The sequence below is a fragment of the Achroia grisella genome, unplaced genomic scaffold, assembly GCF_030625045.1.
Source record: "Achroia grisella isolate CSIRO2021 unplaced genomic scaffold, CSIRO_AGI_Agris_v1 utg546, whole genome shotgun sequence".
NCBI classification, from domain to species: domain Eukaryota; kingdom Metazoa; phylum Arthropoda; class Insecta; order Lepidoptera; family Pyralidae; genus Achroia; species Achroia grisella.
Genome location: NW_026712931.1, coordinates 6,265,502 through 6,276,815, shown reverse-complemented (window position 1 = coordinate 6,276,815; position 11,314 = coordinate 6,265,502). Strand labels below are relative to the sequence as shown.

The 11,314-nt window shown below is 31.9% G+C and overlaps 1 protein-coding gene across 1 annotated transcript; it reads right to left on the bottom strand.

Moving 5' to 3' along the window:
- Positions 1 to 2,346: 2,346 nt before the first annotated feature.
- On the bottom strand, positions 2,347 to 4,537 carry LOC131848209 (uncharacterized). The gene is made up of 2 exons (XM_059197995.1): positions 4,339 to 4,537; positions 2,347 to 3,116 (listed from the first exon to the last, which is right to left on the bottom strand). The coding sequence occupies exons 1-2, from the start codon at positions 4,520 to 4,522 to the stop codon at positions 2,512 to 2,514; spliced, it is 789 nt and encodes a 262-aa protein (XP_059053978.1). The 5' UTR covers positions 4,523 to 4,537; the 3' UTR covers positions 2,347 to 2,511.
- Positions 4,538 to 11,314: the final 6,777 nt, after the last annotated feature.

The following is an 11,314-nucleotide window of genomic DNA, read 5'->3' as shown; positions in this document are numbered from 1 at the left end:
TTAACTGTTGAAATAGCTGGGACAGACGCGGCGCATATGACTTTGTACAGTAAAATATATTTTATTTATTTAACAAATACACAAATAAATATACATATGGCGGACTTAACACCTTGAGGCAAGTATTAGTAATATATAAGTTTAATTGATAAGTCAGAATACACAATAATTTCACTGTTAGACTCATTAAACTATGTTAATGAATAGTTTGTTAATAATAGAAATATGTCAGATCTACTACAACAAATAACTATGATATAGATTGCCTATATAGTGCTTTGTAGATTCCATTAATCACTATTACATACCTTATAACTATATATAGAGTTTTTATAACTAGTTTTGTACGTCCAAATACTGAAATTGTAAAATATTAAAAAAATGTAACATCAATACAAAGGTGTGATTTCAGTATTTTAATTTAATATTTTACAATTCTTTTAGATACGAATGACGATAAATACGATGTGTCTAAAATAAATGTAAAATTAATAATTAAATAAATATATATTTAAATATACAAATTATAGATAAAAACCTTCGGTCTCTCCTTATCTGCATAGCTACGACGTTCTTAGCAGGTCGATTCTGAACTTAATTTGATTAATTATATCAATTACTGGCGAATTGAACATAATAGTAACAAACTATAATAAATTGTGATTTTTTTATAGAACTGTTCTCTTATCTAAAGACAATAAGCGACTTAATTTCGCCAGCTGGAAACCATCTACGTCTTCTTATTACAAACCTTGGCCAAATGTTGGGCGTTGGCTAATTAAAATTTTATTGCAAGTGTTCGGGGGTCTGAAGTTTGAGTGGATTGCCTTATAATTGAGTTCGCCATCAATTAGTACAGAGTAATTGCTTAATTACAATATTCCACAGTTTCGAAGTAACTATAATTTATATAAATAACTACTTTGACAATTTGATCTAAATATTCGTCGATCTAATAGTTCGATGAAGATCGATTGATAACTTCATTATAGTGACCGGCAATTTTGAAGAACGCCCTAACAGAATATTCGTGTGTATTCTATTCTTGTTTAGTTTTAGTTTAGTCTAATATTTGTATATATGTTATTTATATAATTAATGTTAAGCCACCATCAAGTATTTCTGCACTTCCTGAAGGTTGACTGGTAGAGAATGCCTATAGCATTAAGTCCGCCGTTTGTACCATAATTTACTGGTCAATAAAGTTTAAATAAATAAATAAATATAATTGGGACTGTATTTGATATGGTATGGCAGAAAACAATAGTTAAAGATAGTAAATAATTATAACGTAGTAAAAAGTAGACTATAAACAATAGTCAATAGAATATAATTTTAAAAATAAATTATAAAAATGGTCAAAGTGTATGTGACATCTATATAATTATAACTATAAATTCTGCCTAACGTATCTTACTTACACATTGCAATAAATCGTAAATAAAGCGGAAAGAAGAAAACGCGTCTTTGCACAGCCTAATTTAGTTTTCGCGTGTTCAGAAGCAATATTAATAATAATTTGGTAGTTCATACCATCAATATTACACACTTCTCGTCTATTAGTTTCCTCATAAATTTTTGTTGAACAAGGTTCTGAACTTGTATAAGATAGGTAGATAGTCATAACATATATCTACGAGTGCGTTGTAGATTAATATGTTATATTGATTGATTCACTGACGTTAATTAACGTACAGAAAACAATTTTTTTATGAAATATTATAAAATACTTTCCCGCCTGATCCGGGATGGTACCTATATTAGAATATTAAGTTAAACCAATTAGTCATCCAAAGGACATTATCTGGAAGTCCTTCGTATTATACACTATATTGCTACGAATGGTATCACTAATCCCCATTATTAACAATCCCTTCTATTCCCCCTAAAAAATATTGTAATATATCATAATAAGTCAGCATTTAAAAGATATATTTTGAAATTCTCACCGGAACTAGAGCTAATGGTTACACGCAAAGCCGTGAGAATTAGTCGTGTTATACCATATGTACGTATGTATGTGGCTACTAGGGGGCGAGTAAGGACGTGGAAGAAGCATCGACGTGTAATGTTTCTATAACCCCACATTATAACCGACATTCAGTAAAGTGTGTTAGAACTAATTAGACCTAAACCAGTTATATGTATAATATAACTTTTTTAAATTACTAAGCGAAAATTTTAGACGACAATAATTTGGCATTAGTGTTTCCGGATGAAATATACACAATAAGTTTATAAATTATCTAATTACTTTAATTTTTAATTCAGAAAATAAATGCAAGTTGAAGTGATTTTTAATTCCTTTACAATAATACAGATACAGTATCTAACATTAAGATCGAAAATATAACATCGAAGTACCTATATAAGATTACTAGCTCATTATTTAATTATTGTTCATGTGAGATTTAATAATAATATGCTATAGGTAGATATTTAATAATAATATGCTATAGATTATTTATCAACAAAGTTAAAGTTATAGGAAATGTCGTCAAATAAATAGGTTCAATGCATTTCAAGCTTGATAGCATCAGTCAAAGGATCGCCTAGAGATTCCAGATCACAATTCTCATGCTCTTGATCTATAGCATGCGAGGATCCTGCAGCAGGCTCTCCGTCATCGAATATCGACTCGTAACGTGCAAACAACGTCGCTATTTCCAACTTCAACGTAGTCTGCATTCTATTTGGCAATTTCTTAAAAGTTTGAGAGTAACTTAAGAAAAAATAGTCGGTTCCGTCCAATTTCTCTGTTACACCATATCTCTCATCTGAAGATTGTGAATGACTTTGAAGTTGACTGTTAATGCTTGAACTGCCAACACTTTCCAAAAACTTGTGGGAATCCTCAAGACCCTGAACAGTAGAATTTTCTACATTAACGACATTATGTGAATTACTATTGTACGTTTCTTCACGTTGATGCCGGCTGCTTGTCCAGTTTCCCTTTGACCATTTCATTGTATGGAAATTATCTAAAAACTTCATGTGTTCGGCCCAGGGCCAATTTTTGTATTTTTTATATCCCGGCCCGGTTGACGTCTGATTAGATTTCTTATACTTAGTGTAATTATCTTTCAAGCCCTTCCATTTGTAGCGCCACAGAGAACCTAGGGTTGATATAAACGAATAAGTAGTGAAAACATTAATCTCAATATACATAATTGACTTGACAGTATGGTATGAGTGATTAATAATTGAATATTAGATATATGTATCGAGTTTGACGTTTTAGTTTCCCTATTGTTCTTACATTTCTCTTTGAGGGACCTAACGCACACTGACTTGTTAGTATTAAATTAAACATCAATATAAAAGTGATTGAATATAAAAATTATTCGTTTAAGAGCTAAAACATTGGCTTTACCTATCAATGTAGGCAAATAATATTTTAAGAAGTCCAGCGACTGTTACTTATAAAAACTTACATATTTCATACTTTTTTAACATCCACTCACAGCAGAAGCAATTAAATAAACTTAAGTATTTGTCTTTTATAAATATGTATTTTTATTTTTAACCTAAATAAAACATATAATTTATTTGGAATAAATGAATTTCAATGTGTTTGATAGATAATCAGATATATGTATAGGTACCTATACATGTACATGGCGATGTATTCTGTATTATATATAAAAAGACTAGGTATTTTTATTCACAATGTTATTAGATCTTGTCCCCGTAATTTCATTTTCAGCTTGTAAGCAGCTAAGTATACCACAGTATAACTACATAGTTCCTACTCACATAATACATAATGTTGACATCTATTAATCTTACTGATCAGTTCGTGTGAGTCAAATCTTTGTCTTTATATGGCACAAACAAATTACACGAATATCTACTCAAATTCTGTAAAGTAGATGTACATATCTATAAATAATCTATAATCTTAGGCCAATAAGCACAGCGGCGTCTAGACCAAAGTTAAGCTAGTTAAAGCTTGTTTTATGGGTACTAGATAACTGATACAAATACATAGATTTTTTTTCGTAAATATATACATAGAAAACACCCAGGCCGATACAATCATACTCATGAATATAAATTTTTGTGCAGTGCCAGGAACCGAAGTTGCGACCATCGGAAGTAAAGCGGTGTGCTAAACCAATAGACCACCAAGGCCGTCAATATAATATATACCTATTAATATTGAAAATAAAGCGATTTCAGCTTCAGCTATTTACATATAAAGCCTGTAAATTCAATTTGACTGTTATACAATAAAAATATCATTTTGGCGCTATTTTCATGGCGGCCAATCAATTACGATACAAAAATAAGGTTCGGACGATTTACATCACAGTTTTATATATTATCAACTCTTACCATCGTTCGAGCCCATTTCTTTCGCAATTTCAAGCCACGCTTTTGCTTTTCTACTACGATTTTTATTATTAGCATCACGTAAATCGTATAACATAGGTCTTTGTTTAACTAATTCAATTAATTTCTCCTGCTTATTCATTGTGTAGGCCATATTTGAATTAGAGCTATTGAACGCTCTTAACATAAGCGTTCTCGCTGACCGCTGCGGTCCCACTGCGTTTGCGTTACTTCTGACATCAATACGAACATTGAACTCTGAACGCAAAATGTAGAACGTAGTTATATTATTTAATCTGTAGCAGAGCGCTTGAGAAACTTCTCGCTGTAATAGTAGAAATTTGAAGATAATACATTCAACTGACTTCAAAAAAGAAAACTGCTCTTTATTACAGTCTCATTACTTGTTTAAAACTATGTATTATAAAAAATTGATTTCCATTTATATTATACAATTACAATCAATAAAAAATAACGTGCTGTTACAGTCAAAGTTTGGTATGTGCTGTTGCTACTGTTGGATAAATTGTGTTCCTAAAAAAATTATGTTTTTTAAGTTAATATATACAATATTTTTTAGTCTTTTATACTGATTAAAATAAATTTAAATAGTATTTAAGTGTATATAACAAAAACAGCATTTAACAGATTCACATACAATAATTCATAATTATATAAACAATCCATACTTTATTTAACTTTAAGATTTGTATGTATATATTATTTTGTAAATGTAAAGTTTGTTATTTGTTGTAGATATAAGCAGATTTTGCAAGGGCCATGTTTTTGTACAACATCATATATGTATGTACCCAAAATCTATTAGAAATAAATTTATTATTGTCACTTTACACTTTTTATATCTACGTAGGTAGATCGTAAAACATTAAAATAAAATAATGTTTCCCAAATTCATTTTATCGTTTTACAACGGACAAATTCCACCCGACTTGTTTCACGGATTATGAGGGGAGATAATTAGGGTGGAATATCATTTCTCAACTTCTTGCGACTTTTGATTGATGCCAACTTACACTTCAAGTCTCTCGCAATTAATCCTTCGTTTGCACTCCGCTTTAATGTTTGATTATGAAGTGTTGACAGTAGAGGTGAAATGGGATTGTTAGTAATAGAGACTATTTAGCCCCTTTTTTAGCAATGTATGTTTCTATTATTAGTGTATCTCCAAATAGTGGTCCGTGAAAACCGCAATTCCTAGTGAAATCCACTCTGTGCTATGGTGGGCTAACTGATCTGATTTTATCAGCTTTTGTAATATACTACCGAGATAAATATACTACATTAAAGTTAATAAAAATAATGGTGGTGGTATACGACACAAAGCCTAAAAACCAGCAAAAACTGAGAAAATGAGACAACAGTGAAAATAATAATATACTCCTAGATAATTTACACGATGGCACCTAGTCCCAAGATATACAGACCTTGTGTTATGGGTAGGTAATCGATCAGCTTGTTTGCTATCTAAATTACATGAAAGAATATAGAGCCTTTAGCAGACAACAAATCTGTAAAATCAGTCCTTCAGAACACCTGATTGACTAGGCTTATTGTTAACGTGAAATATTGACAATAGGTCTCTATAACTTAGCCGTTTACTAAGAAATTCTAAAAATGTCACAGAAACAAAACTTTCTTACACTAACGACATTTCGACTATTGCAAGTAAAGTACTTATATATTAGTGCTGGCTACTGTATATACTTACATCTTGTCGTTTCTAACTACTAAAGAATCAATAACTATTAGACAGCATGATTAATGGTGCATGATTATTAGGTATGTATCGATTATACAATTTATTTAACGATGATTATCGTAAACTGTTCACATATCACACACACACACACACATGTATACATTTTTTAAATTTTAATTTTTAGTTAGTGTTTCCGTGATGTAAAATGAATAATAAAATTCATATGTAGTGTAATCGATATGTAATTATCATGTAATGAAAATAATAAGATAAAAAAACAACGATGATTGAAACTATGATAATGTCCATGATGGCTTTTAAAAGCTAAAGAAAATTCAATTAACTTATTTGATACCTACTAATTACAATTAAAAATCTCGATCGATGCGACTTATACGTCGTCCTCTCATCCTCTGTTCTCGTACCTCTTGGATGCCGTCCTTTTGAGTCAACAACTGTTGGAAAGTATTGGGACATACTTTCCAAGAACAATCGCTGTATCCATGCCCATTATGTAACAAGTAGGTAGTTGTAGGGACCTAGGCGGTTTGTATTCACATCAATTATTTTGTTGTATGTGTGTACGGAAGGTGCAAATAATCAATTCATCTACCTATATAGAAATATCTACATAAGATACATTGTATGACCACAAAATAAACAGTTACTTCGAGTTCAAAATATTTCATGTAGCAAAGAGAATTACGCGATTACGTCTTTCATGTGATGCCATTTGGCCAGAACCAGTTTAGTGGGAGATTCATAGAGCTGCTGTTGGCTCGACGCCAGGAGGTCGAATTTCACGGCTCTCTTCATTTGGGTATTTCAGACGTTCTTCGGTAACCCTCATATGAAATGCTTATTCTACCCTTCATATTTATGCATTATTACATGTTCTTCATCTATATGAATTTCATTACAATCCTAATGCTAGTAATATTGGGCGATTACAGGTGATGTATACTATAATTCTTGTATGTTTAGGAATTTAGGCATAAATATATGTACAAATAGATTTGAAAATTAAAAATTTAAGGCCATTTCACACAGATATATATATAATACTTTATTTTTATGTCTTTAGAGACGCAAAAGCAATTACATGTATTATATCCAATAAAATGTTATATCTAATGCACAAATAACATTTTACGATTAAAATATTTATTGTATTTTGTAATGAAACAGTTACCGTTATTTATAATATTACTTGCTACTCTCACCGGCTTCGCAGGGGTGTACATGTATTGTATATATAAACCTTCCTCCAAAATCTCTTTATATATTTCAAAAAAGGCTTCAAAATCCGTTGCGTAGTTTTAAAGATTTAAACATACACAGGGACAGATAGCGACTTTATATTATACTATGTAATAATGATAAAGACAGTGAGATAGTGCGCGGATTTTGTTATGAGGAAATTAATCTTCAGAACCACTGCACCGATTTAGATCCGGAGTGATATAGGCCATATATTATGCTAATATATACAAAACTTACAAAGTTATGAGCACCCGGGCGAAGGCGGGGAGCGTCCGTAGTATAAGGTAAAACTATTATTTTCTCTGTATTATAAGCTGCAATATGAATAGGACTTTTAAAAAGTTGCGTTGACTACAGTGTTATACTAATGTTTGTTTTTTAACGACTGGTGTCCATAATTGAAAAAGTTTGAGTCCAAAACTAATGTAGGTGATGACATTAGCGGTGATAATTATTAACTATGTGCTAAAAAACTAATAATGTACACAACAAAATAGTTTACGTCTATTTAGTAGCTTAGGATTATTTAGGAACTTAAGCAATTTTCAGGAATTGTTTTAATTCTGTTACGTAGATATCTGTTAGCAATTGCAATTGTACCTTGATCTACCTACTAAGAAGCAGAGGGTTCAAAAGAATTTCATGCCTGGTAAATTTATAGAGGTAGGTAAGGATAATTTTCCAGGAAATTATATACATAATACCGTTTGTGAGGTAATTTTCAGCCGAGAGAATTAGGGATTAATGATATCAATTTGGGCTCAAGAAATCTCCGCAAAAAGGCATTTTACGGTATCACGAATGAAAATTGTCCAAGGAAAAATCTACCTGGGATAAAGGACTGATAAGTCTCAAGAAGACACAATTTATTTCCGAAAACTAAATATAATTAATGGATGAGTTATAAAATCATATTCTAGATAGTGAAACACAATGTTTTAATAATACAGTCATATTAGGGCGTTTGCGTCTTTGTTACTAAATACTTTCATTCCACAAGGCGGGTCATAAATAAACAAAATTCTACAGAGTTCAAATCAAAGTCTGCAGGTTAAACAACAATTAATTTTATCACATTTCCATTTTGTTTCTTCCTGAAATTGGTTCAATTTCATGGGTAGATATTCCATCTGGTGCCATCTTGAAATTAACTCAAGTCATTGTTGCTAAATTTGCCACGATGGGCTAACTGGCCTGACTTTATCATCATCCTCCACTAGTGTCCTGTCGGCGTATACCGTCAGCGTAGGCCGGTGCACCATTGCTATATCATCCACATAAACGAGGTGCGACCCCTGTATACCTATATAGTTGATGTTTACCACTTACTATTAGGTGGGCTGTCAGATTGTTTGGCATTCTAATTGGATAAAAAAAACATAGCCGACTCTGCTATCGTAAACTGCCTTAACTAATCCTAATACATACACAATTTATAATTAGCGGCTACGATCCGTCCGTCCTAGAAATGTATCCTTCTATAAATGGAAAATAGGTACTCTATATATAGATTATACAGGAATTCCAATGGTTCTCGTCGTCGAAATACGAGCAGCTAAGCGACATTTCAAATAAATTATTCAATACGTTGATAGATGTTTATTTAACAACGATGGCTGGTAGGTTCGATTTCCAAGTAAATAAATATTTCTAACTGAATTTTCGAATAATCGTATACGTATTAATCAAAGGATAATACAAAAAGCTGACGGCCTAATTACCTAATTTGCCGTCGCGTATATACATGAATAGCAACATAGATACAAGTTTACATGTATAGCCCATAGTATCCTTCTTGTTGCCATTCTGGAGGTATAAGATGACATAACTACCTACCTTGTAATTATACGTACAGAAATTATATGCAATATGATTACCTTGTATCGTTACGTCTTCATCAAGCATCACGAACCAACTTGAGATATCTGAAAGTTCAGTATATCTATTTATAATATATTCCTTGGAAATAGCAGATTTTAAACCTAGATATATGTCTAACATAGATTCCTCGGCGTTAATTTTCCTTTTTCAAAGTATGGAATTATATGAAAGATAGATATAGGTATTCCATGTAGTGCGTGACACGCGTAAAGGAAAGTTTTGTCCTCCTTGGACAAAAAAGTATATTATTATGTACATAGGTAAAGTTCGCCCTACACACGCATCTGTCGATCAAAGCGGGACCTGTTTAAAACGCCTAAAAAAATATTGTTGTCAAACTTTCAATGTAGAATTTCATAACACCTTCATTATGTCTACTGTATGCGAGAGTGAATAAAACACATTTTTTCATTAAGAAATAAAAACTTTTATTATTATCAGTTCAAATATCGTATTTACATTCTTTTGAACGAGTAAAAGCACATTGTTTAATACATTAGAAAATAATAAAAAATCATTACTTGATCAGCAGAAATTCCGTAAAATAATAGTTAATACAACTTATAAATAACAATTAAACGTAATGAAATAAATCTCATAACTCCCGTATATTTCGGAAGCCACAGAAATAGCAATGGCAACTCGTAGGATTGTAGAAACTAAGAAACGTCAAATTTTAACCGGGTGTCACATAATTAGGTTCAGCCGGGCTATAGTCACACGACAGTTCCTATTGGCGCATTTCCAAAGATGGCGGGCCGTAGGACTGAATACGCGAAACAAAGACAGCCGTATAGAACAATCGTCCGACCGAACCTAATGATGTGAGGCCAGATTTACAGTAGCGGGACTCAAAAATCATTAGCATGCATTATTTATGTCTCGTCTAATCGTTATATCAAGGTCTGAAGAGTTTCACAACAATTAGAATCGAACGTGTGTATTAAATCGTCATTAGACGAGACCATTCAATTATTAAATGTAGTTCAATCAATTTGATTACGGATATCGAAAATCCCGCTACGGTAGAAGTGATCCAAGTAAATTAACTGCATAATTATTTACAGAATTCGTTCCATCGTAACTCTAATGTAGCAAACGTAGACAATAACATCAGTTCTTCATTATACAAATGCAAATTATGTATACAATAGAATTTTCACTATTCTCATTTATAAATGCTCACGTAATCTCGTATCATTTATATGTTACATACGCACGAGGTGCGCTCTGTGCCTCACTCAACGGGTGAATTATTAACTTTGCCTCACTCCCTAATTGTAGGGCTCCTTTATAAGCGGTCACGGAACGATAGTCAGAGCGATTTTGTCTTTAAATGCAATTTATCAAAACTAAATATTACAGACGTAGAGAGGTTAACTTATAAAATAATAATTATAATGTCAATGTCTTTTAACAATTGCTTCAGTATTTCTATATATATCTAATCCCCTTATTTATATAACGTCGTCTCTAATAATCGATTGATTGAAATATTTGTCCTATTCATTTAAGTTATTTTTTATTTTATTTTATTTATGAGGTCGTAGTTATTATAAATAAGATGGGACCACCTTCTAATTAATTAATTAATTCTAGCTATAATATATAAAAATGTCCCCATTAAAGTCTCTCTCGCTATCGTTCGCCGCCATCGGTGCCCTAACTTAAATTACACATAGACAAAATTCAACAAATCATGTACACGGTAAATATTGCGTTTCACGATCTATACAATTTACGTACTATTTTGGTGTTCGGAGCCGAATTATTACTACGTACGAGAGCGGCAATGGCCTTTTTGTGACCATACCTTATAGTCCACGGTGCACGGGGAATTGTCTATTCTAAAAAATGTTTGTGACTTCATCAAGGAATATACAGCGAAACCAAATTTCGCATCCGTTGCTAGATAGACCAACGTACCATTACTTAGCAATATGGTGTACTTAATTTATTGAGCAACTATTGTCGGGCAATTATTGCTTAAAAATTTAAACTAGCAACAAATAACTTAGTACCGCAGTATATACCTTGATACAGTTGTGATGTAATTACGAATACTGCCCAGGTATGTGCAATTCAATTACCCGTGTACGCGCACCCTTATACCTA

Excerpts from the sequence above, each read along its gene's own strand:
- LOC131848209 (XM_059197995.1), bottom strand. The coding sequence starts at position 4,522 with ATGTTAAGAGCGTTCAATAGCTCTAATTCAAATATGGCCTACACAATG. Across the intron at positions 3,117-4,338 it reads AGAAATGGGCTCGAACGATG|GTTCTCTGTGGCGCTACAAA; the intron begins GTAAGAGTTGAT and ends TATCAACCCTAG.